This window comes from Misgurnus anguillicaudatus, chromosome 21, assembly GCF_027580225.2.
Source record: "Misgurnus anguillicaudatus chromosome 21, ASM2758022v2, whole genome shotgun sequence".
Taxonomy (NCBI): domain Eukaryota; kingdom Metazoa; phylum Chordata; class Actinopteri; order Cypriniformes; family Cobitidae; genus Misgurnus; species Misgurnus anguillicaudatus.
In genome coordinates this window covers 34,596,352-34,620,242 of record NC_073357.2, presented here as the reverse complement: position 1 = coordinate 34,620,242, position 23,891 = coordinate 34,596,352, and the positions used below count along the sequence as shown (strand labels likewise).

The window sequence follows — 23,891 nt, the reverse complement described above, 5'->3', positions numbered from 1 at the left end:
AGCCTGCTGCTTTCTCTGCCAGAAATGTATTGATTTCATAACAAATATATTTACATTTAATACAGATGCCTGAACATTAAAACAAGATTTTAGTATTTGTATGTGTCATGTTCTTAATAAAAAGTAGTTTAAAACCATTTACAATTTTCATTCAGGAGCAAAAATCTGCCTTTAAATTTGACAGGAATAAAGATTTGCTATTTATCATGATAATTATCAATATCGACTGATATGGAAACCATTTTCTCGATAATTTTTTGGGTCATATCGCCCAGCCCTACTTGTAATTTTCTTTTGGGCTTAGTACACAATGTAACTACAGAAGAGTCAAGTTTTAAATAGGAAAAATAATCAGATTCAATGGATTGTGCTAAGCTATGCTAAAAGTGGTAGCGCCAGACCAGGAGATCAGCCGAATGGATTCCAAAATGCTAGAAATCAAATGTTTAACTCTAGGGTAGGGTTGCCGCAGTGAAGGAATTTTCCCACCGGTTAATCGGCGCGTCACAAACCCTGTGATCCCGGTATCACCGGGTGGGAGGGGCTTATAAATGCGCATGCAGACGTGCACATTTTACTTTCACTTTTGAATTACGCAACTGTTGAAATGCAGTGCTTGCGTACGCTACGTTAAATCGCGTATGAATTTGCGTGCAATACAAGTACAACAACTGGTTTAATTAAGTGATTGAGTCAATGTGCGCAGGTAATTCTCACAGAACCCGCCAGTCCCAAGCAAAGCAACCGGCTACTTCTCCATAAACTGCTGCTTGAATGATGGGTTTATTATTTTTCTTGATGAAAAACACAACAACAACAAAAAATCTCGCTTATATTAAACATCATATATGTATATTATAACAATTGTCATGTCAGTCAGCCTGCCTCGCACACTCAGGAATAAATGAAATCTGACACCTGCTGCTCTGTGACGTGACGCGCTTTCAGCTCCGCTGAATTCAGGCAGCAGACACATTCAGCTGTGTGTTTGCTCTCTCTAACGAAACTAAATGATTTTATTACACGAAAATATCAAAACGACAGTGATAGACGGTGTCGCGGTGGGCAAGTGATCTAACCGGTGAGAGGCTGAAGCACCGGTTATCACCGTTTCACCGACTATCGCAGCAAGCCTACTCTAGGGGAGCTGGACAATGAGTATATATTTTTTTTAAAGTGGAGTGTACCTTTAAAAGTCCAGTGTGGGATTTTCTACAGCATCTAGTGGTAAGATTGCGAATTGCAACCAAGCTCAATTTCAAAATGCGTACAGAACCTACGGTAGCTGCCACAGGACAAACATGTCATCGTCTCAGACAATGTAGTGGCGCTTTGTAAAACAGTTTTTCTATTTATGGCTACTGTAGAAACATGACGGCGACTACCATGTAAGGAGACCTGCGGTATATGTAGATAAAAACGACTCATTCTAAAGTAATAAAAACAATACAGATCATTATGTAAGGTCTTTATACACCACTACTAATATAGGTATGTATATTTTATCGCATAGATCCTTCTGAAAATTCCACATTGCACCTTTAGATACTGTTTTTTATTATTTTTTGATTTAGTATGAATTGTAATGTCAAAGCAAGTTTCTGGTTGTGTTGTGTTTGTCTTTTAATAACCAGCGTCTAAAGCATGAGTAGAAGTGCTGTTGTACCGCATATCAGCACAGCTGTGATCCAAGCAGAATGATATAGTGAACACAGAGAAGCAGACTCATGTACATTTTGTAGTTATTAGCGCTCTTCAAATGCTGTATACAAGTGAATATAATGTGGACCCACAGGCCATCTATTTGCAAAAATATTAGTAACTTTTATTAATAACAATGCAGGTGTAAAGCTCTCTCTCTCTGTTTGTGTTTGAATGTGTGGTAACATGTGCTTTTGCTTATGTTTTATAGTAAAGGAAAAGCTAACAGCAGACCCTGACAGTGAAATTGCGACCACCAGTCTAAGAGTGTCATTATTATGTCCGGTAAGCATCTTATTTGTCAGGTCAATTAGTCAAACACACACAAATGCATGTTTTAATTTATGGTTTTGAATATCTATGCTTGGATATCTTTTAACCACTTGATCCTTTATTATCTGCATTGGACTTTGGTGCTTAGCAGTTATTTTCTTCTATTGTCACGAGTTGGGTGAAATTAGATGTACTTCGTGCTGAGCTAATGCTAATGTGTTTTACCTTTTTATAGACTCTGAATGGTGTTTTTGGCGTGAGACCATGAATCTTACAATGACCTGTTTAAAAAAAACGAATCTTTCATAGTCTTTGTTTTGAACATCATGTAGAGCAAAGACTGATTAAAAACGATTCATATCCAAGAAGTTTCATATTGAAATTTTTGTTTGCTGTGATTCATCTCTCTGTCTAAAACAATAGGCTGTTTAGTATCAGTTGTATATTGTAGTGATTATATAACCTTACTTCATGTTTATCCTCCTGTTTCTTTTCATTTCACCGTCTGTCTCCAAACCCACATCTGTGTGTGCTGGTGCGCTCATAAGTTTTTTTTCCATGCAGGATGTGTTTTGTCTACATGATTGTGTGTGCGTGCACGCGTGTAGGGCTAAATGTTTCCATGCAGGGTGTTTTGCCTATATCTCTGTGTGTGTATGTGTGTGTTTGTGAATTATTTTCTCATGATTGTCTTCACTTCTGCTTATATTACACAGCTGGGAAAGATGCGGCTGATGATTCCGTGCCGAGCGTTGACGTGTTCACACCTGCAGTGTTTCGATGGTACGCTCTACATCCAGATGAATGAAAAGAAACCCACGTGGGTTTGTCCTGTTTGTGACAAAAAAGCACCCTATGAACACCTCATCATTGATGGGTATGTTTAACACATACATGCAAAACAGTAAAACAGAACTGCAAATTCAGATGTTTACAAAGTGAAATGTCCTACTGTACGTGATATATTTTTTAAAGTGATTTTGTTAATGTTAAAATTGGCTGTGTAATGCAATGACCAGCACAAATTATTAAAGCAGTCTTGTTATGACAAATTATGCCTACATTTTGGTCATTTAAAAAAAAATCTTATTATTGATAGTATTACATAGGAATCTGTTCATCGATTTGAAAAACACACATAATCTTGAAGAATGCAAGTAGTATCTTTATAATTGTTAGCACATCATTTATATTTGCCAGTCAAACAGTGTCATTTACATAAACATTTGATCTGCATGATAAATACGTGCAATACATTCTATTATAAGTTTGACATTTGCATCAAATTGTACAACTGCATCAGTGACTACAGTAGAGTAGATAATGCTTTCAATGTCGCTTCTTTATCTTTATTCCCTCTTTCTGGTTTTCCATCTTCCTTTCTACCATTTTTCTGTTCTCACACACCTGTATTATTCTTTAGGTTATTTATGGAGATATTGAACAGCTGTTTAGATTGTGATGAAATCCAGTTTAAGGAAGATGGCAACTGGGCCCCCATGAGGTCGAAAAAGGAAGTGCAGGAAGTATCTGCTTCATACAATGGCATGGATGGCAAGTTTCATTTACTGCTCATTATCCCTACATGCTGCTCCTAATTTTTTGGGAACAGTTAGGTTTTTCCTTTCTTGATATTTGGGAATCAGTCATAGTCATTAATAATATTCCAGTTTAGTTTGTATTTTTTGTAGCGATCGACCGATATATCCATTTTCCGATATTTTCCCCGATACTTGAGCATTTTCCGATGATCGGATATCGGTTTTGTAATATCGGATTGACCGATAAACGAGAGAATTGAGAATTGCGCGCTGAACGCATCTGAGGAGAGGAGCTCACAGCAGCAGCATGCACAGCAAATATGAAGGTGGAGTGACGCGACTTCATTAAAAGGTCTTTGAGTATACTTACTTTGCATATCAGGCATTTATAACACATCTTATTTGTGCATTAATGTATGTTATGGTAAATAAGTTGATATATTAAAAGCAATGTATGCAGCTTGTCCAAGAATAGAGACGAACTCACAGAGTCACGCTGATCCATAAAATCCGCTCCCAATAACGACGTAGCTTTGCATGAATAAAACAACCATGAACTAATGCTTTATGGAATTAAAAACGCTAAATTAAATTTGTTTGTTTTTTTATTTATGCTTATCATTAGCATCGTAAAATCACGTTCATATTGGTGTTCACTTAAGTTACCGGGGTTGAAGGCTGAAGCACAGCCACCACATGTAGCTAACTTTTAACAAGATTTACCCTAAGTTATATTTCCCAGATAAACATTATTTTGCTAAAATATCTAAATAAATGTCTGTGGATATTAATTAATTATTTATTACCTCTGCAAGCGGTCACAGTTTGATACAGTTAATGCGTGAGTAAATGCAAAGATAAACAGTGCTGTCAACAGCCATTTCATAAGCTATAACAACAAAATATTAATTATTCTGACATCAAATAACATTACCAGTTAAGAAATTCAGTGATATATAAGCCGTTTTGTTTATTACTTTCCTGAATGTAGTATTCCAGTCAGTGATATTATTTGTAAAATCTCTTTGCTTACTACTGGTTGGATTGCTGTAGGCTACAGGTTGCTGGTCAAGACAAAGATATTATATCCCAAAAAAGGCACTTAATCCACCTGTTTTACTCTATAAACTATGTACAATATGCAGCCAACTCCACTATACTTTTCTCTCTCTCCCGCTCCGTTACCTGGAAACCCCAGCGCGACCTTTGGATCAGTCCATTTCTCACGAAATGATAGGGGTGTTTGGAATGGTCCATGTATTGGGAATATAGTTTCTACATTATTCTTTAAATAATGTTATTCTTCACTCTTTCAGACCCCTCTATTTATGACTTTGTATGCAAAGAGGGAGTGATTGTGATGATGATTATTATTATAAGGGTTTGTTCAGTTCAGTCGTGTTGTAGTAATTATGTCAAAAACAGAAGTATAACAGTAAATAAAAATCGGTTCAGCATATCAGTTATCGGGCACATAAGCATCCAAATATTTGTTATCGGTATCGGTTTTAAAAAATGAGTATCGGTCGATCTCAAATTTTTTGTACAACATAGCATGAAGATAACCAGAATTAAACTAAATAGAAAACATGAAAGTGTAGCCAATTTGGCTGTTTCTCAATTCCAAGAACGGACTTGGAAGAACGAATTCAAAAGGTCACGAGAACACAGAAAGCACTTGTGAGAATTAAGATGTGTGCGATCTTCCTATTGGTCACCTGACCTTCCCAGATTTCAGCACGCAAGTGTGCACTCCATGCATCCTCGATATCAAGAACACATCCGGGTATTTTCATGCGTCCTCTGTACTTGTGTTCTTGAGAATTGTAATTGAACTTCAATGGTTAATGATGATGTAGAGCAAGAACACAAGGACGCAAGATTGCTGAAGAACGCATATTGAGAAACAGCCTTTGTTGCTTTCAATTATACTTGAAATACAATTTCACCATATATGTGACCCTGGACCACAAAACTAGTAATTAGGGAACATTTTTTGTAATTGAGATTTATACATCATCTTAAAGGAATAGTCTACTCATTTTCAATATTAAAATATTTTATTACCTTAACTAAGAATTGTTGATATTCCTTTAATGCTGAATAAATACACTTTCCATTGATGTACAGAAGGATATATTGTTAAGATAGGACAATATTTGGCCGAGAAACAACTATTTGAAAATCTGGAAATATATTATTAAAGGGGCCATGGCATGAAAATCTGACTTTTTTCATGTTTAAGTGCTATGATTGGGTCCCCAGTGCTTCTATCAACCTAGAAAATGTGAAAAAGATCAACCCAGTAACTTATTTTTGGTAAACCATTCTCTGCAAGCACATGAGAAAATAGGTTGTTGAAATTTGGCTCTCCATATGATGTGAAACCCTGCTATACATATGATGTAACCGTTTTATAAACGCCATAAACCCTGCAAAGCAGTGGGTTACCAGTGCATTTTATAACAACTTCGCGTCGTGCCTAACAACGCCCCTTAGCTGTTATAAAATGCACTGGTAACCCACTGCTTCTTGGGGTTTATTGCTTTATTTTACATCTTAAAAAAGTCTTGTGACATGGCCCCTAAAGTTGTCCATAGGAAGTCCATAGCAACATATTAAAAATAATTAATTTTTTAATTTTAAATTTTGACCTATTCAATGTGTTACAAATATAACCTGTGCTACATTTTGCTTTTCCATATTTTTCAATTAAAAGTAAAATTTTGTAAATCATCAGGAATCAGTTGTGTAATGTGTTGGAGAGATGCTCTGTTTGAAGAAAATATCTAAAGTTTTTAAATTTCTGCTTATATGAAATGCAGTCCTTGACAAATTGGTATGCGTGAACATGTGTGATGCAGTCACATACAGTTCAGACCATCTCAGTACAATCAGATTACAAAACATTTTAGGGCATATTCAGGGATTGGTGATATTTTTATTAATCCTAGTAGTTCTTATTTAAAGCCGAGTATACACGTAAAAAAGTGCTGCCCCCTGCTGTGTCAAGTTGACAGTAATAAGACATAGGTTGCTTTAATCTAGTCCCCAATTGAATGATTCTTAAAGCAGTAAGTAGTATTTTATTTATTTTTGTTGTATCAGACTCATGTGACCCGTGTGTTTTTCTGTATGTTTGATGTGTAATCAGGAGGCTGTCACACAGCGGTACCAGAGCAGAACTCGCAAACAAACGGCAACAATGGAGGCAGCAACAAAAAAGTGGAAGTGATCGATTTGACTCTTGACAGCTCATCTGAAGATGAGGAAGATGAAGAACCCCCTCTGAAGAGAAGCTGTCCTTCACTCTCCAGCATCTCTCCTCAGATCGATAAAGGGTAAATGATCATCTCAAAGACAAAACCTTTTCTGTTTTAAAATGTTTACTTTGTTTAATCTTATTTCTAAAGGTGTACGAGTCAGTCCTTTGTCAATACTGTGATGTTTGTGTACTGTATGTGTGTTCACAGAGTCCTGAATCTCCATTCACAAGCATCTCCTGTGAGTCGAACTCCCAGCATGCCACAAGTGGACACCAATTACATTCCCCCACCTCCCCCTCTAATTCAGGACTACCGCCACTACTACTCCACGCCCACTGACCTGTCAGGTACAACACACAAACAAGATCACACGATTCCTGTTGAATATTTGCTCTTAAACGATTGTGCTAATTTGTCTGTGTTATCATTCCAGATCTCAACTTTTTTCCTTTTTTACAAGGGGATAATCATCAGGTAACACAATCACAATCCACACGTGTGTCAAGCCACTGTTACTGACTATTAAAGCAGACGATATAATGTATTGACTCGTTTTAATTTTGCTTTGCGTCTCCCAGCATTACAACATGGTGATGGCAGCGGCTGCGTCAGCTTCTGAAGATCATGACCTCCTCTTGAGTCGTTTTCTCCCGTATGGCTCATCTCAGCTTTTCCTGGACCCACCCTCCACTCCCGTAAGCAACACCCTCCCTCCTATCAACGGCGGCAGTACCGGCAGCCTGGTCTCTTCCAACAGCCTGCGGGACAGCCTGGGACACCCACAAGCCCCCCGCCCCGCCTCAGAATCAGGTCCTACATCTGCTATTTATGGCTCCATATCAGACGTCATCTCGTTAGACTGACCTGGGACCAGATCCTCACATGAGAACTAGACTGAAGAGACTTCCAAACATTGGGATAAAAAAACAGGACATACAGGATGACTGAAGGGTGTTTTTGTAAACGATGATAATCGTTGCTGTGTACAGAGAACAAATATATTTTTTGTTTCACTTTTGTATATAACTATCTATCTAGCCATCTAATGTATATGTAAACTTGAAAGAGTTTTTTTTTTTCGGCTTGCTGAGTTAGTTTGAGTTTTATCTCTTTTGAAAACTGAAGATATTTTTCCTTCACAGCTCCGTTTTAACATACGGTGAAAACTTTTTAATATCCCCATCTGTATTCCATACTACGTCTGATTCCACAGGGCACAATAATGGCTGTATTTGGACTGCCTCCCAACAAAACTTGACTTGACAGTCCGCGCCACAGTGAACCGTCATTGCTGTGTGTTTCCTTCAAACAAGCAGGATTATCTTGTTTAGTGTTTTACGTGAGGCATTAAGAAACATTCCTTCACCTTCGTTCTACCAACTGGAAGTAAATGCATTGTTACGGATTGCCAATATCTGACCTCATTATTCTTATGCGAAATATAATTCGTGACATTTTAAACTACATTTGCATCCGCTTTGTTCATATTTTTCTTGCTCGATGCCAAAAGAACACTGTTTAGTGTTGAAGTTTCAAGAGTGAGAGCTTGTGAGTTCAGTGAACTTAATCATACACCGTGTATGGAAAGTAAGGATTTACTCTTTCCTCTGCTGCCGGCTACCATGTTTGATTGTTCTTTCTTTCTATCTATCCTTTCCTCTCTACCTTACTTCCTTCGCTACACCTTACTTCCATGTTTCAGAAGGAATGCATTTTTGGGAGATTTAGCAGTGGCGCAGATGTTAAGGTGTGAGCATATATTTGCTCATTGAGGTTTGTTAGACCTCAAACAGTGACTGAGGTCTGTCTCAATTCTCCAGTCTCATTTAATTGAGTCTTTAATTGTCTGTTGAGTCATTTGTTTTTGGTACTGTTGGTATTGTACAAGAGCAAGAGGTCCTATAGTCACTCTTCATTTCTTCTGCTGTTGTGTCACGTGTGCCTTGTTTGTGAGTGTGATTTGTGTGTGAAAGACTGAGCCTGTTATGTCTTGTGCTTAGCCTATAGACGGTTTCATCGGACCTACGTGCGTTGTCGCAGTTACGCGTCTGGACTGAACTTAACTTCCGGTGTCTGTTTGTTTAACGGTCTGGCTAGTGGCTAAACTGAACTTTGGAACAAATACCTCAAAGAAAATAACAAATATTTTGGTTTACTAAATGCGTGGGGAGACGGTGATCATGGATCACCGCTATGTGATGGGAGCCGTTCTGTAAGATTGTATACGTAATACAGGGTTCCCACGGGTCCTTGAAATCCTTTTTTGAAAGGAAAAGTTTTTGAAAATACACATACATAGATACAGGTCACTGAAAGTGCTTGAATCTATTTTATGCAAGAAAAAAATCAATATTATTCCCTGTGTATTGTACGATAATATCATAAAATTTTAGACTTTTTAAGCACTACTAAACTGTTCACTTTAAATGCTTATATCTTCTGTATGCGAATGTTGATTCATACCAAAATGATTTTTTGCATAATTGTGTTTGACAAAACGTCTCGGGTTACGTATGTAACTGTTGTTCCCTGAGGAGGGAACGAGACGCTGCGTCTCCCTTGCCATACTTCCTGCTTCCCTGTAACGCTTTCTTTGGCAATATTTCAGATAGCGATATACTTCCTGGCTCCCACGTCACCCTGTCTTTGTCGTTAAGCCTCACCATTGGTTGAATTTTATATACACATTCAGACGCACTTACCCCTGGAGGCGTCCCCAAAGTGTCACCGCAGTGATGCAGCGCGAGTTCCCTCGAAAGGGAACTGTAACAATGTATCTTAAAAGGTAACACAATGTAACCTTGCTCTCACTTGAAATGTGTCCCCACATTTAGTCCTTGAATTTGAAAGTTTTGGAACTGGAAAGTCCTTGAAAAGTCCTTGAATTTGAAGTTAACTAAGGTGTGGGAACCCTGTAATATAGTAAACATTTTAACAGTAACGTTAGCTCAGTGTAGTTTTTGATACGCTTTAGCTATGATTTAGAATACTGCTATTTGTTTATTTGACTTGTTTTCAGAAATAAACGACTTGAAAAGGACTCTATAGTTATTGATCCTTTGCAGAGTTTTACCGAAAGTTACGTTTGTTCCACGAAAGCCGTTTGTTTATGTTGTTACTTCTGAAACCGTCTATAGTAGGCTGAAGCTCATGGCACCCATTTGAAGCTCTTTCCCCCTTCTACAAATTCAGTGTTTGTAAACAACAATTTGATTGAGTAGCTAAGGTTTGATATGTCCTTTCATGTACCTATGTTGTAAAAAGAAGTAATGTGTTGGAGAGATGCTCTGTTTGAAGAAAGCATCTAAAGTTTTTTTTAAATTTCTGCTTATATGAAACAGGCTGACTGCGTGCGTGTGTGTGTGTGCGCGCGTGTGTGTGTTTAGCACTAAGCCTTTGCTGCTGTGGCACTCCCGAGGTCCATGTGCTGACCAGACATCCTCTACGAGTGTATTAAGGTTTGTAAATGGGGTAATTGCGTGTGACAAACTTTAGCTATCACGCTTAGCGTTGTTTGATGGGCTAAGTCTCGATAAGTCTTTAAGTCTCACTCTATTTTCATTTCTCTCTAAACCTCTTATCAATTCATATTTTCCCCCTGAAAGTGTTAGATATGCTTAGTGTGTCTATCAGTTGATTGTGTCTTGCATAGTTGATTGGTTGGAAATGTAATTGGTCAAGTAATGAACAAGATAGCAGCCATGGGGACAAAAATATGGATGCTGTTATTGCGTAATACTGAATACCAAATATGCTATTATTATTCAATCTCTAGCAGTGTTAATGGTTGACTCTTTACATTTTAACAAGTAAATGTTGAAATGTACAGTTCTCGTCTTTTATTGTTTCGATTTGACATTATGTAAATGACAAGGTTTGTTAACGAGATTAAACAATCTGGGTTTAATGACACAAGCAGAACATAATGACAGTTTTCATCAGTTTTGGTAATGGTGATTAAAGGGAGTGTGTGTGCGCGTGTGTGAGTGTATGTGTATGAATGAGTGTTTTTTGTTACGATACAAGGCAAAAATTGTACAGCCTTGGATGTTCCAGTGATGTGCATTTATGTGTTCAAGTGGAATCCGCAACATTACAACAAAATAATTTATATATTTTAGATGCTGTGCTACGAGTGGACTTGGTGTCAAGGTCCAAATTTATTTTATTTTCCATTTCAGTAAGCTGACATCTATGCTCACTGCCTTAAACTTCATCCACTCTGTGTCTGTGGCATGTTTTAGAAAGAAGAAAAAAAAGATTTTTAAGATGTGGAAGACATATTGTACACTAGACCAATGTCAGTTTGTATAAAGTACTAAGTGAAAAAAAAATATTTATTACATGCATTGAAAGAAATTGTTTACCTATTGAATGTTACATGTTTATGTAGACATTTAGATGTAATAAAATGCATTGAGCTAACTTTGGTTCGTACAGTGAATTATCTTAATGCCATTCTGCTCAGTAATAAATGTCAGATTCAACATGTGGAAAGTAAAGAATCTACACTAAGTAGCCTACCTGAACAGGTGGTTGTTCATTTTTTGATTATCACAACATAAACCTATTCAACAACACATACACCCATTTGCAATTAACACTGTTCCTGATGTTATAAATAAGATTTTATATTTATATTTAATATGTTAGCTTCTATCACCGTTGTCTTTCTCATGTTGTATCAGTAAAGCACTTAACATATTATTTAAAGGGATAGTTACCCAAAAATGAAAATTCTTTCATCGTTTAATGACTCTCATGTTGTTACAAATCTGTATACATTTCTTTGTTCTGAAGAACACGAAGGGAGATATTTTGAGGAATCTTTGTAACCAAACTGTTCGTGGACCCCATTGACTCACAGTAGGAAAAAAATACTATGGAAGTAAATGGGGTCCATGAATGGTTTGGTTACAAACATTTCTCAAAATATCTTCCTTTGTATTCATCAAAACAAAGAAAAATATATACAGGTTTGTAACCAGAGGTTCAAAGTACTTGAGTAATTTTACTTTATTACTGTACTTAAGTATTATTTTTGAGGATTTTTGCTTTACTTGAGTACAATTAAAAATCAATACTTTTACTTAATTACATTTTTTTTTTTTTTTTTAATTTTCCTTACAATTTTTTTACAGTCAAAAAGTACTTATTTTTTACAGACCACACTAAGGAATTGGCCAACAGTTCATCTGATGATGAAGATTTTTTCGCTTCCTTGAAACCGACAACACAACGTGTGTTCCCATGTGACCCGTTCCCTGCTATTTGTAGCCTCTTTATCAAGACTAAAACCTTGTTCACACTGTCAGTCCAAATCTGATTTTGGTGAATATCCAATTTGACAGACTCACTGTCCACATTGTGTATCACAACTGTTTAGAGTCTGTTTAAATCCCGTTTTCGGGATTATCTGTTTCTATGGCAATGACGTCACGCTGCCTCGACGTCTGACGTGACAGCATGACGTAACCGAAAAGCTACAGAAATGCGATCAGGGTTGTCAGACTGAAATGGATTTCTGAAAATGCGATTGGAAAAGGATTTTTGGATGTAGCCTGAAACGGAATAGGAAATCCAAACGGATTAGGATTTCATGTGGTTTTTGGCCGTTCACACGTTCAAAATTTGATTGGATTCCTATTGGATATGCATCAAAATAGGTTTTAAACTGACAGTGTGAACAAGGTCTAATACACCTCTTCCAGCATCGGTTGCCTTTGAGAGGCTTGATAGAGCTTAAAATTTAAGTTAAATTTGAGGTTTTACATCTTTGAGTAGCATGTTGCATACTGAAATTAGGTAGTAGTCTTATCATTTGATAATTAAAAACAATTAAATACAAACAGTTGTAAAGCAGGATAAAATCTTTTATGTGGTTCATCGACTTTAAGTTTTTAGAAATTAAAAGTTTAAACAAGAATCTCAGGTTTTCATTTTTTCTGTTACTTTTACATTTTTAATGTGTTTTTTTTTTTACTTTTACTCAATATGATTCTGGCCAGATACTTTTACTTATAATTGAGTAAAGTTTACGCTAAGTACTTGTACTTTCACTTGAGTAACATTTTTGAGTACTTTTACACCTCTGTTTGTAACAACATGAGCGTGAGTGATGACAGAATTTTCATTTTTGGGTGAACTATCCCTTTAATGTTTTGTAAGCTCTAAAATGGGATGGTTAAGGTGTTATTTTTTTGCACTATGTATACCTTTTATAAATCTGCAAAATTCAAATTTAAAAATACAATAACTGTAGATGTGAGACATGCTCAGATCACTTCTCAGAGTATTAGGGCAGTCAATATTACCATCCCCGTATACCTCATTTCCGGTTTAAACTTCCCCTTACGAAAATTAACCATGGTTTTATTGTGGTAAAAGTGTAGTAACCATGGTTTTTTGGTCAATTGATTACTATGAGCAAAACCATGGTTTTACTACACTAACCATGGTTTAACTATGGTGTTTGAAACCATGGTTGTCAAAACCATGATTATTTTGTGGTTACTATGGTTTTTCTACAATAACCATGTTTTTTTGTTCATAACTGTAGTAAAACCATGGTTAATTTTCGTAAGGGTCATGGTGTGCCAACTTTACAGTCTTTCATTTAGGTAAATGTGTCTTACCTTCTATCCATCTATTGCTCTTATTAAAATTTAAGCACTTTTGTCGATAATAACAAAATAGCTATGAAGTAGGCCTAGTGTTATATGTGCCACTTGAACAGCAGATGGCAGTAAAAGCTTACAAAGAGGCACCTGCTGTCTCGGCACTTCTATACTGTTTAGCTTTACAAAATTATCAATACCCAAACTGATCAAGCTATTTATTTAAGATTTTTTTTCTGATGTTATATTAACTTCACATGTAGGCTATCTGCTACAGATAAATGGATAATTTAAAATCTCAACTCTAATTAACTTCCTTTTACACAAATAATATTTTTGAGGTGGATTTAATAATGTTTAATTATTATTTTTAAAATTTACATAGCAAAATCGAACGACTCGAGAATGTTTTGTACACCTTTATTCGGAATGACCGATTACTCTGTCAGTCAAACGGGATGACGAATCAGTTGCTTGGTAGGCGGGACATTTAAAACGCGCCTGATATAAATTCATAGCGCGCGACAGCGACGACGCACTGTGCTCAGTGCTAATACAACTTGTGCGTGTTCTCTGAAGAGTCATTATTGTTTAAGGATGTGTGATATTTGGGGGTCAGTAAGAAGGTCTCAATAAGGTAAATAGCCTTAAACAATAAACCTAGTAATTTTATGCACATGTATCTCTAGTGTAAGCCTATATTATTTTCGTCACGGGCAAGTTGAAGTTGTTAAATCGGTGGATATGATGGGAGACAGCAATGAGAGCGGCGTACTGAACAGATCCATCAGTGATCGAGAGCGCTTCAAAAGCTTGGAAGACATTGATGTGACTGCCGATGAAAGCCTAGTGCTGAGATTTATAATCTCCATCACTTACTCCGTTGTTTGCGTCGTAGGTTTAATCGGGAACCTGCTGGTCTTCTTCTTTATTCGCGTGACACAAGAGACACGCAAATCAAAAATCAACTATTTTATCCTCAATTTGGCCGTAACGGATTTTCAGTTTGTGCTAACTTTGCCTTTCTGGGCCGCGGATACCGCACTGGACTTCAGCTGGCCGTTTGGAGACGCCATGTGTAAGATCGTACTTTCAGTGACGGTGATGAACATGTACGCCAGTGTCTTCTTTCTGACCGCCATGAGCGTCACTCGGTACTGGTCAGTGGCATCGGCGCTCAAGGACAGCACCAGACAAACCAGTTGCTCCATCAAGTGGGTCAGCGTCATCCTCTGGTCTCTGGCTACCGTAGCCACAGCGCCAACATCCATCTTCTCAACAGTCAATAACGTGGCCGGCGAAAAACTTTGTTTATTGCGATTCCCTGACGGACAGCACTGGTTGGCGGTCTATCATCTCCAGAAAATACTGATCGCGTTTGTTATACCAATGGCAATAGTTTCAGTTAGTTACCTGCTGCTGTTGAGGCTCATCAGACAGCGCAGCATGAAGCAAAATTCAAAACGACGAACGCAAGTCACAAAGTCCGTCACCATTGTGGTGCTGTCGTTTTTTTTTCTGCTGGATGCCCAATCATGCCATAACGTTTTGGGGCGTGCTGGTCAAATTGAATGCAGTGCACTGGGATAAAGCTTACTATATCGTTCATACCTATGTATTTCCAGTGACTGTGTGCTTGGCGCACGCAAACAGCTGTTTAAATCCACTTATTTACTGTCTCATGAGAAAAGAGTTTAGGAAAAAAATTAAGGACCTGTTTCTGCGGGTCTGACTGTGTTGAACTTGAATTCATGCTCCTCAAAAGCAAAAGAAAAAGATGGTATTTCTATTAACAGTACGGCAAAATCTAGTTTCTTGACTGTGAAATAATATAACTGCTTGTGTCATAATGTATTTATGCCGCTATATTTCAACGTTGTATTATGTGTGAAACTCTTCCAAGTGTTTCCCTATTATTGCAGTAAAGTACATTGCCTATAAAAAACCACAACAAATTGAATTTAGTAAAAAAAGGGAATGTATTTTCCCATTCAATTACTGTATGCCATTTACTTTTGAATGGCAATTGAATCTATTACACTCCCAGAAAAAACAGGCGGTACCTTTTTAAAAGGTCCATTTTGGTACAGATATGTACCTATTAGTACAAAAGTGTACTTTTTGAAAATGTACCGCCCCGGTGACAACTTTTGTACCTTGTACCTTTATTTCTGAGAGTTTATATCTGATATTTGTTATACAATTCTTTAATTCTCATGCAGAATAGAAAAGTAAATCCTCACAAACAATTTGCAGGTTTTTTAGATTAAAATAATAATGTGACACTGTCTGTGAAATCAAGGCTTAATACTTTTAATCTAATTATGAGTTTAGGAACATTCATTGATTTCACAGTGATGTCAATCTTTGACATGACCTTACTCAGTCAATATTAATAGGCTATATTTTACAGAATGTCCTTTACATTATGTATGATTTTATGAAAACAGTGAATGGAAAAAAAAACTTTAGCTGGATTTTTACAGACTGGGTCACAAACAATATGGACATTTACAAACTTTATTTCATTAATAATTGGAATACCAACTATCCCGTTGTATGTCCAATTTGTTGATTTCCTTTTCTTTCAGTTGCGTTATCTTTATCTCTTCCAGGGGACCACAATCTGGTTGTAAATTGTAAATGATTATACTCTCACCATGTGTTTCCATATACGTCCCTATCAGTTTTGTGTCATTTCCAGTTACTGACACACACTTATAGGCGCTTGAGATACCACCATCATCTCTGTGAATACAAATACATCAGGCTACTTAGAAATATGTTTCATTTTGTCAGGCATGGCCATATCAGTCTGCTTGCACACATCCAAATATGTTACAGTATCTTTTAGAAATAACAGCTTTGCGGCATCATGCGGTTAATTATCCATAAAAAGGGCAGTTGGGTTCGTAACTGATGTCAGTGCTTAACGTCTTGTTAAATTTTGGTTGCTTTAAATCACTTGCACAGAGAGCTAATGATGGTCATTTGCGGGGAAATTGAAAATTAAAAAAAGACAGTACATCTGTTGCTGTTTACAGTCATACACACACAGGAAGCCTTTAATGGATACTCCGCTTAGAGGTGTTGTTCTTGATGATTTTATGTTGGTTATGATACGTCACATGGCCACGAGCAACGATCTGGTCAATAGTAAATCTTTTTATATACAAATATTTTCCCACCCAAGGCCAGACCAAAGGTGGCAGTATTCTGTAGAAAGAAAATGAATATATGCCTGTTTGCTGGTGTCATTTTACATGTGGATGAAATGCCATTTAAATACTTGTTTGCATGATTAGGAAAAAATGCATGAAGGTGCTGTTTGTGTACGCATGATTGATAAGAATTTATTATTACTACAGAATAACCACTGGTACTACAAAATTTTATTGTAACAGGTACATTCCCTTTCAGATGTACAGTATTAACTTTTGTTCTCTTTAAGACCTTTCTCCAGATTTTGACTATACTACAGTACTGTTCTGTGTAAATGCAGGCTACTAGTTTGCCTATGGATGTTTGTCAGTATAAAATTCACTGTGTTGTACCCCAGTGTGCGTGTTAATATAATCAGATCCCCACTGTTACCAGGATTTCCTGTGGGGACAAGACTTCCTATTAGGCTACTAAGTGGAACGATACAAGTCACCTACTAATGCACACCATTAATATTATTGTATTCACTGACGTGGTATTGCTCTCATTGAAACAGCATCGAAAACATGAATATTGCAGGTGTTACTGAACTGTACAGCATATGATGAGTTTAGACGCAAAACACTCTAAGTGCATCTGACATGTTTTCTTGTACTGCTAAATCACTATAGTTGACGTGAGGGTTTATAAAAGGACAATTCTTCCCATGAATAACTCACTTTTATTTCCTGAACAGGTTTTCAGCTAAATCCATGGAAGTTTTCAAGCAAACCAAACAGGCAACATCATAGTTTGTTACAGTGATTTTTGTTAGTATTTGACAAGGTTTATAATGACAACATTTTCTTTAGCATAAATTTATGAAAAGTGCAACCTCTCATTTTATTTAAATGTGCTGTATTAACAAGCAAGAAAATTTAACATTTATTGAACAGCAAAATATGATGCTCTTACGGACAATAATTACAAATTTTCTCAAAACTGTACATTTTTACCATGCAAATAGTTTCTTTAGATAATGAAGGGGAATCAAGTATGCGTAAATGAAATAAAAAAAATTGTGAAAGAAAATGTATGTGATCTAACTTACTCCTACAGAAGCTGAAAATCTTCATTCATCAGTTTCATTTGTTCTACTGAAGGCCAGAAGAGGGCAACAAATCTCTTGAGTGGCATGACCAGTAATAAAACTTTCATCAAAAAGATCCTAAACAAATTAAGTTTGCTGTTTTTTAATGAAAGACTAGCACAGATTATACTTTTTGTGTTTTGCATAAAACAGCAGACCCATACTATAGTTAACTGTTTATTTCAGTAGTCAAGCAAAATATAAATCGCTTCACAGTACATTAGCATGCACATTTTAAGACACCCATACTTTATAATATTTTGAAAAATAAAATAAAATAATGATAACAGCTAAATACTGTGTATAAATTGACCAAATATGCACTTTATATTCCTGAACTGTTCAGCGCCAAACAGGAGTGTTTAGATTTTGCCATAAAAAATTTTTACACTAACTTTCCTCAATCATACAAAGTCCAGCCCTTTTCCAGGTAAGGAAAGCGTCAGCGCGCAATTTAGCATCTCCTGTTGTTCCCTGCTACAATTTCAAAAGCTACTAGGACCATAAGGAAGTCCATCCCCCTCTAACGACTGATTGGATTATACATAATTTATTCTAACATTCCTAAATACTATTGGGTTACGGATTTGTCAGTCAGGAAAAAGGTCCAAGATAAGCCTGGTGGTGGATTTCGCGTCAGGTGAAAAACGCAGTGTCCTGTCAGACGTTAAAAGTTATTTTTGCGTAATCAAACAAGACCGTAAATCGTAACCGTTCTTGTAGTGTATTCAAATATTAAACTAGACGCTACTGTTTATTTATTCAACCAAAGAGAGAAAACATGAAGAGTTTGAAGTACCGATTGAAAAAGCATGAAGTTACCATCACCGTAAGTTACGAGTTTACTTAAGATTTGCTTGTTTTGTCTTGTCTTATATGGGAACCTATGAAGCGAAACTGCTCATTTTAATGTGTTTACACGGTTAACACCCTCAACAGGTACCATCCTTTGTTTTCACGTGTGTGTTATATACTAATTGTTGTTTTTAAAGAGTTTCGCAAGGCTGTACACGGATGATTACGGCAAATCTTTTGACACTTCATTCTGTTTAACGTTCATGAATAAGCCAGAAAAGCTGTATGGGGGATTTTAGTTTTTGTACTACATGAATGAAAATCTATGGTATGATGTTATTAAACCTGCCTCTTAGTTATGTTGTAAAATCTTTGGTGGATCGGACTGAAATGGGGCCTGTGATTCCTTTCTATTAGAATATCATATTTTGTAAACTGAAGCTGTAAGTGCTTTCTTTAAAAACAAGTGAATATGATAGCAGATACCACAAAAATGTTAATTCAGTGGCTGTTGATGGCAACAAATACTTGAAATCCACCCCCTTTTTAATTTCCATGTCAAAGAGCTTGGCACACAGTATGGCAGACTGCATGGGGGTTAGTTATTGAACCCTTTTCAGGGGTTTTGTTTTGATGAAGGGATCTCACTGTGCTAGGAAGTGATGTCATGTATACTCATCATTTAAGAGCACATAAAGGAGGATCAGCTGTTTCTTTTCTGTATAAACTATGATTTGACTGATATACCTTTGACATGAAAGACATAAGCATACCTCTCATAGATAGTCACTGGTTTAGATTAAACAAACACAAAAGATTATGTGTGCACGCCCTCTCTTTTTGTCATTTTTTGATTCTTTGTGCTAATTTTGTGCGTATATCCTTCCAGTAGATGGAGTTGTCTCCAATTACTATTTTGTTTTAGACACTTTATATTGTGTACTTGTTTAAGGAGAAATGTTTGGACCAAACTTAAATTTGTCGCTTAAGTTTTTACAACATACAGGCTTTTTGAAAGGTAAAATGTTTTGACATTGCCGTGTTTATTTAGTACTTACGTTTGTCTTCAAAATATTGTAGTGTGTTTTTGGCTTTCTTGAGGATTTGTGGGTTTGCAGAGGCCTGAGGCTATTTCAACTAAAGCACAATTTCCAGCTTGGAAAACAACTTCTGTTATCAGTATACATGTCAATGAGCTAACTAACTTAGACTGATTTCTCAAACCGGTTTTGGAAAGGTTTTTTGGTTTAAAACTTTTAAGCGTTTTTTAAGAAAGCATTTATTACAGTTCTGTAGAATACCTTTCCTTAGTGCTTTCTTTGCTGGTTTTTAATGTTTGCTGTACAAGACCATGTAATTTTGTTTCAGAATGACTGCAACCGAATGACATGGTCTTCTTGTTTGCATTACAAATTACCAATTTAAGGCCTTCTTTGTTCTCTGACACTAAAGGGTTTTTGGCACCAAAAAGCAAAGCAGGCTAACAGTAAAGTGCCCAGAAAGTTTCCCTTACTGTTTTCCTTTTTGATACACACAATAGCCTGGTTTCCATTTAAAGATGTGCGCAAAACTTTAGTGTTATTTTCTAAGTGTCAAAAAATGTTGTAATGCCAGTAGCTTAACCAATGTTATACAACTAAAACATAATTTTCTTGTCAGTTTTTGTGAAGTCAAACACACGTCCTCTGTCTTGTCCTCTAAACCAACATACCACACCGTATTAAAGAATAATCATGTGTCTTTTACGCACGTCAGGTGAACTGTAAATTTTCAAGTTTCATGGCAGTTTTACAAAATATTTCTCACTTGAGCGTAAAAACGTTTTTGCGATATATGGAAGTTTATACAAAATGTGTTTGCATTGGGCAAATTTTTAAGTTGCGCGATTTGAAGGGTAATGGAAATGCGTCTATAGTCCAGTATTGCCTTTTTAAAAAAAAATTGTTTTAGCAGTATGTAAATCTTAAAACAATTTATGTCATATTTTTTTATTCTAACTTTTTTCACCCAATAATATTGTTATCTGATTAGGCTCAGCTATTGCCTTATTTTTAAAGGAGAAATTGTTTAATGTCAATTGGTCCAACACTTAGGGCATGTTACGTGACAATGATTGTACTAAAAACTAAAAGTTTTAATTTGCATTTTTTTATGTTGTGTGTACACATCCCAACATTTTCAAATTGATCCCAGCTCACACGGATCTATATGTGAAAAACTGTTTTATGCGCATATAAGGCCAGTAGTTGGCAAATAAATTTTTTAAAGAAACACTTAAGCCAGGCTCCCTCTACAGGATTTTTGGACTGAATTTACCTTCTTGAGAATCAGAGGGAATATTGGGTTAAGGACCTTGATTTGTTTCTATGTCTGGCTCAGATTATCACTTGATGTTAGACATTTACAGATCAACACAGATCTTACACACCTGCCGATCTGCTTGCAAATAAATAGGGCTCCCCAATCATATCAAACATGTTTGTTTACAAATATTTAGGATAATTAAGTCAGTACTTTCACAATAGCCAGTAAGAGATGGAGAACTTTTGAAATGTCGACCATAAAACAACCTGCTCTACAGGTCCGGTAGAAAACAACACAACTGCCTAAATAACGCTTTTTTTGTGAAAACCTATCATAGACTGTTCCATTGAAAAAATGAGAGCTAAGGAGAAATCACCTCAATCTCATCAAAACCTGATGAGTGTAGAAAGCTGCTTCCAAATGTAAACATTAAAAATACTGATAAATGTGTGACCATTTCTATTTGTTTACGTCTTCTTTCCTGTAAAGTCATGTGATGTCACCATTATCTTAATAATATCTTGTAAACAAACCTGGAGAGTGTAAAAAGCTGGTGGCCAATGTTTTTAACCATACTGATACCAAAGTCCTTATAAAAGTTTTTAAAGCATTTTTTTATTATGTTCCATAAATGCTAATTTCAGAATTGTCACATACATAACAGTTTCTTCCTCATAAATCCGCAAAAACGTAAATTTTCCTACAAAAATTCATACAAAGTGTTATCTCCCAAGAACTTGTGTCCTTTTTTGTCACATCTATAACACATGCATGTTTCCCTCATCTAGGAAACATGAGTATAGACTGATATTTACTGATGTCTGGACTGGATTTATGAAAAATATTAACAGATCAATATATTGTTATATCATTTCTCAGAGAATGCATTTATAACCAAGTTTTGACTTTAAATATTACATCCATAACACTGAAAAACTCTACTGAATACAAGTCTATATGTTGTATGCTTGAATGTTTAAAATTAGGTTTGTAGACAAAACACAAATGTGCCAACAAATAAATTGATTTCCAAATGCATGAAAATGCAAGATTTGGAGTTAATAATAGGACTGTGACTGTTGTCAAAACTAGGGATGTTAACAATTAATCGATCTTCGATTAATTGTCGATAAGAATTTACTCGATAAAACTTAACGATTGTTGAAAAACAAGATCATGCACGTGTGTGCGGCGCCTGCGCAAAACACATACAGTCGGAGAAAAAAAATTAAGCGAGCGCGCAAAAGTTAAACTACTAGCTATGATCACAACGATGCTCGATGCCAAGCACACGCATGTGCTTTTTAACGTCATGCGAGACGAGGCTGGCTGGCTGCCAACGCAACAAAATTACATCCACAGTGGATCTGACAGGGTCCGACACAGAAAATGCAAATACGTTTAGGATACTGAAAGCAAAGACCCTCTTCGGGGAAGCCTGCACGATTAGCATAGCAACGCTGCTATATACAGAGAAGGAGACCAGAAGCCGTTTTTTAATGAACAGATTAAAATGTAATTTTAAATTATGGCAAGAAACTGTCAAATGTAAACTGTAACTGACTGTCGTTACACCCTGAATGCCCGCAACATATCACTGATCATCATTATTGACTGGCTGAGGCGCTGCGTGTTTTCTAATGGAAGGTTGGCATCTCCGTAATATAAGCATCTTTGCTGAAAGTACGTCTAAGCTGAGGTGACGACGAGAAAAGTGCCCTTCGTGTGCTTCTTGGATATAATTACAAACAGTGTATCAACGACTCGGAAAGCGAGGTAAACAACTTGATAAATAACACTTGATGATAATAAAACTGTTATTTTGACATGGACTTTCATGCGTCTGTTGCAGAGTGCCCATGTGAGACGGAGTTATACACTGTGTCTATTAGTCATTATATTTCATTACGAGATAAGTTTAAATTGATGATTTTATCAAAACAACAACTACATTGACTCATTTTACAATCCCACTAGCATGTTATTTAGACAAAATAAAATCTTTTAATTCGCGTGAGGAAGCTGCCGTTTTTATGCACACTTTTATGTCATTGGCTATATGCCACTGCAGTGAAGGCTTATTGCACTATTACTGTTAACGATTATTCGATTGATTGATCGTTAATTTAAATGATCATCGAATATGGGAAATTGCATAAATTGACATCCCTAGTCAAAACCACCGCACCACCGCGGTGGTGAAGTGCGACCCGCGGTGCTGTGCACGTCACAAACTATGAATGAAAACTATAAAGTACAGTTTTGCCCAGAAAGATGTTCAAGTTCGTGTGAACGAAAAGTGTGTGCTTTAGTGTGCTTTTGCAAGGGGAGGCAACTGATATCAGTGATGACCTGCTGGCTTGGGGGCGAAACAATAAGGCAAGATTTTTTCTCTTGGTCACTCAAGGTTGTGAAAAAGTATCAATCTGCACTACGAGTACACCATCAAAATGAGTTTTCTGCGTGGTTGGAAGTGCTACACTAAACATGAACATATAGGCGTCAATCCCCTGGGTGCTCTGTGTCTCGGCTTGAGCACCCACCAAAATGGCCAAGCACCTAATGCTTAATTGCTAAATGCATTTCGCAGCTAAAAAGTGCAGAAAATGTGCATTAGCATTGTTTTAGTAAAATACTTTCACCGTCACAGCCCTAGTAAATTAAGCCTAGTGTGGATGGGAATCCAATATTGTTTCTTGAATCTCAGAGGTGTCAGTCATTAAAGTCAGTCAATGAGAACAGTCTGAGATGAATTAGACTGGTAAGTAAGACCTAGGATAAATTATCTGAATTGTTGACAGTTACAGGACAATGTGTAGTTACCTGCAAAATCATGCAAAATGATCATAGTGAGATGATGATAAAAACAAAGCACCAATGAAGTGTAAGTTAGCTGCTAGTTTAATTCAACTGGTTGTATTACTGAAAGTAAACGAAGAAAGAGGAAATTACGCTTATTTATTTATTTATTTAAGATCCTTGGTAAGTCTATGGTAAAATGTCTTTATCCTGTGTATGACATTTTAAAGCACAAAATGTTTTAATGTCATACAGCAATTTCATTTTGAGATTTGTTTTTTTCTCACAAATCAATTCAGGAAAA

The 23,891-nt window shown here is 36.4% G+C and overlaps 3 protein-coding genes across 4 annotated transcripts in view; all 3 read left to right on the top strand.

The window, feature by feature from the left end:
* pias1a (protein inhibitor of activated STAT, 1a) overlaps nt 1-11,206 on the top strand; it is a 44,909-nt gene extending 33,703 nt beyond the window's left edge. For both annotated transcript variants that reach the window (XM_055204287.2, XM_055204300.2), the window contains exons 8-14: nt 1,913-1,986; nt 2,691-2,851; nt 3,398-3,528; nt 6,670-6,856; nt 6,989-7,128; nt 7,215-7,255; nt 7,360-11,206. In XM_055204287.2, the coding sequence (XP_055060262.1) occupies nt 1,913-1,986; nt 2,691-2,851; nt 3,398-3,528; nt 6,670-6,856; nt 6,989-7,128; nt 7,215-7,255; nt 7,360-7,644 (1,019 nt within the window). In that variant the 3' untranslated portion in view covers nt 7,645-11,206. The remainder of the gene's footprint in view (nt 1-1,912; nt 1,987-2,690; nt 2,852-3,397; nt 3,529-6,669; nt 6,857-6,988; nt 7,129-7,214; nt 7,256-7,359) is intronic.
* A 2,716-nt stretch (nt 11,207-13,922) lies between these two features.
* On the top strand, nt 13,923-17,705 carry rxfp3.3a1 (relaxin family peptide receptor 3.3a1). Its single transcript, XM_055204274.2, is given in 2 exon segments — nt 13,923-14,907; nt 14,909-17,705. Coding segments are annotated over 2 exon segments (987 nt in total). The 5' UTR covers nt 13,923-14,142; the 3' UTR covers nt 15,131-17,705.
* Nucleotides 17,706-18,278: 573 nt separating this feature from the next.
* The window catches only part of uacab (uveal autoantigen with coiled-coil domains and ankyrin repeats b), a 40,123-nt gene continuing 34,510 nt past the window's right edge, over nt 18,279-23,891 (top strand). The window contains exon 1 of the mRNA XM_055204264.2: nt 18,279-18,518. Within this exon, the coding sequence (XP_055060239.2) occupies nt 18,471-18,518 (48 nt within the window). The 5' untranslated portion in view covers nt 18,279-18,470. The remainder of the gene's footprint in view (nt 18,519-23,891) is intronic.